The sequence below is a fragment of the Oryzias melastigma genome, unplaced genomic scaffold (assembly GCF_002922805.2).
Source record: "Oryzias melastigma strain HK-1 unplaced genomic scaffold, ASM292280v2 sc08348, whole genome shotgun sequence".
Lineage (NCBI taxonomy): Eukaryota > Metazoa > Chordata > Actinopteri > Beloniformes > Adrianichthyidae > Oryzias > Oryzias melastigma.
Genome location: NW_023424908.1, coordinates 1 through 1,060, shown reverse-complemented (window position 1 = coordinate 1,060; position 1,060 = coordinate 1). Strand labels below are relative to the sequence as shown.

General features: G+C 48.0%; 1 protein-coding gene across 1 annotated transcript; it reads left to right on the top strand.

Annotated features, from left to right (window-relative positions):
• Nucleotides 1-116: 116 nt before the first annotated feature.
• LOC112138514 (ras-related protein Rab-1B) lies at nt 117-1,053 on the top strand (the record flags this gene model as incomplete). The annotated part of the gene is made up of 3 exons (XM_024261062.2): nt 117-212; nt 275-406; nt 646-1,053. Coding segments are annotated over 3 exons (462 nt in total), but the record flags the coding sequence as incomplete, so codon positions are not given.
• Nucleotides 1,054-1,060: the final 7 nt, after the last annotated feature.

Sequence of the window (1,060 nt, the reverse complement as noted above, 5' to 3'; positions counted from 1 at the left end):
CAGATTGATTGATCAGAACGCCTTTAACTGGCACAAAAACATGGATGCTGAACTCCAGCTTTTCTGAAAAGTATTTACAGCCATAATATGAGCTTTTGTGTGCTTGACGCTCTTAGTGGGACACAGCAGGTCAGGAGAGGTTTCGCACCATCACCTCCAGCTACTACAGAGGAGCTCACGGCATCATCATCGTGTATGACGTCACAGAGCAGGTCGGTGTACTTCTTCCATCACAGAGAGCTTTGAACGTCGTGAGAGCAGCTGTTTTCTCCAGGAGTCCTTCAACAACGTGAGGCAGTGGCTGGATGAGATCGACCGCTACGCCTGTGAGAACGTCTCCAGGCTGCTGGTGGGAAACAAGTCTGACCTCGTCAGTAAGAAGGTGGTGGATGTTGCCACGGCTCAGGTAAGAGGAGGAGGAGCTGCATCCTTCAGGGCCTATTAGAGGTGTCATCACTGAAATATTTATTCAATTAAGATTATTTTACTATCCTCAGTAAAAAGATGAGTTCAATAACATTTCGGATAGATAAAAATCACAGGTTATTTTATTTATGGAAGAGCCTTTGGCTGTATTACAGCCTTTCCCACCCCCTCCTGAGGGGAGGCCCAGTAACATGCTGAAGAGCAGCCCTCTGCCCTCAGGACTTGGCCTCCTCGCTGAAGATCCCCTTCCTGGAGACCAGCGCCAAGAGCTCCGACAACGTGGAGAAGGCTTTCCTCACCATGGGCTCCGAGATCCACAAGCGCCTGGCCAGTGAGGGGGCAGGCATGCAGGGGGAGGCCCCTGACTCCAGGGGACAGGGCTCCAAGATCAACAGCGCCCCCGTGTGGTTGGGAGGGGATAAACAAACTCAGGACACCAGCAACTGCTGCTGAGGCGTGGACAGATGTGTGATTTTAAACCAGAAGGAATGACAGGTCGTCATATTTTGATATATTTGCTGATAAGATAAAAGATTATCTGCTGTGAACTCATTTTAGCTTTAGCAATAATATTTGATGTAAACCGAATGTCTATAACATTAAGAAAATAGATCCTGAAAAAAATCAGCCAAAA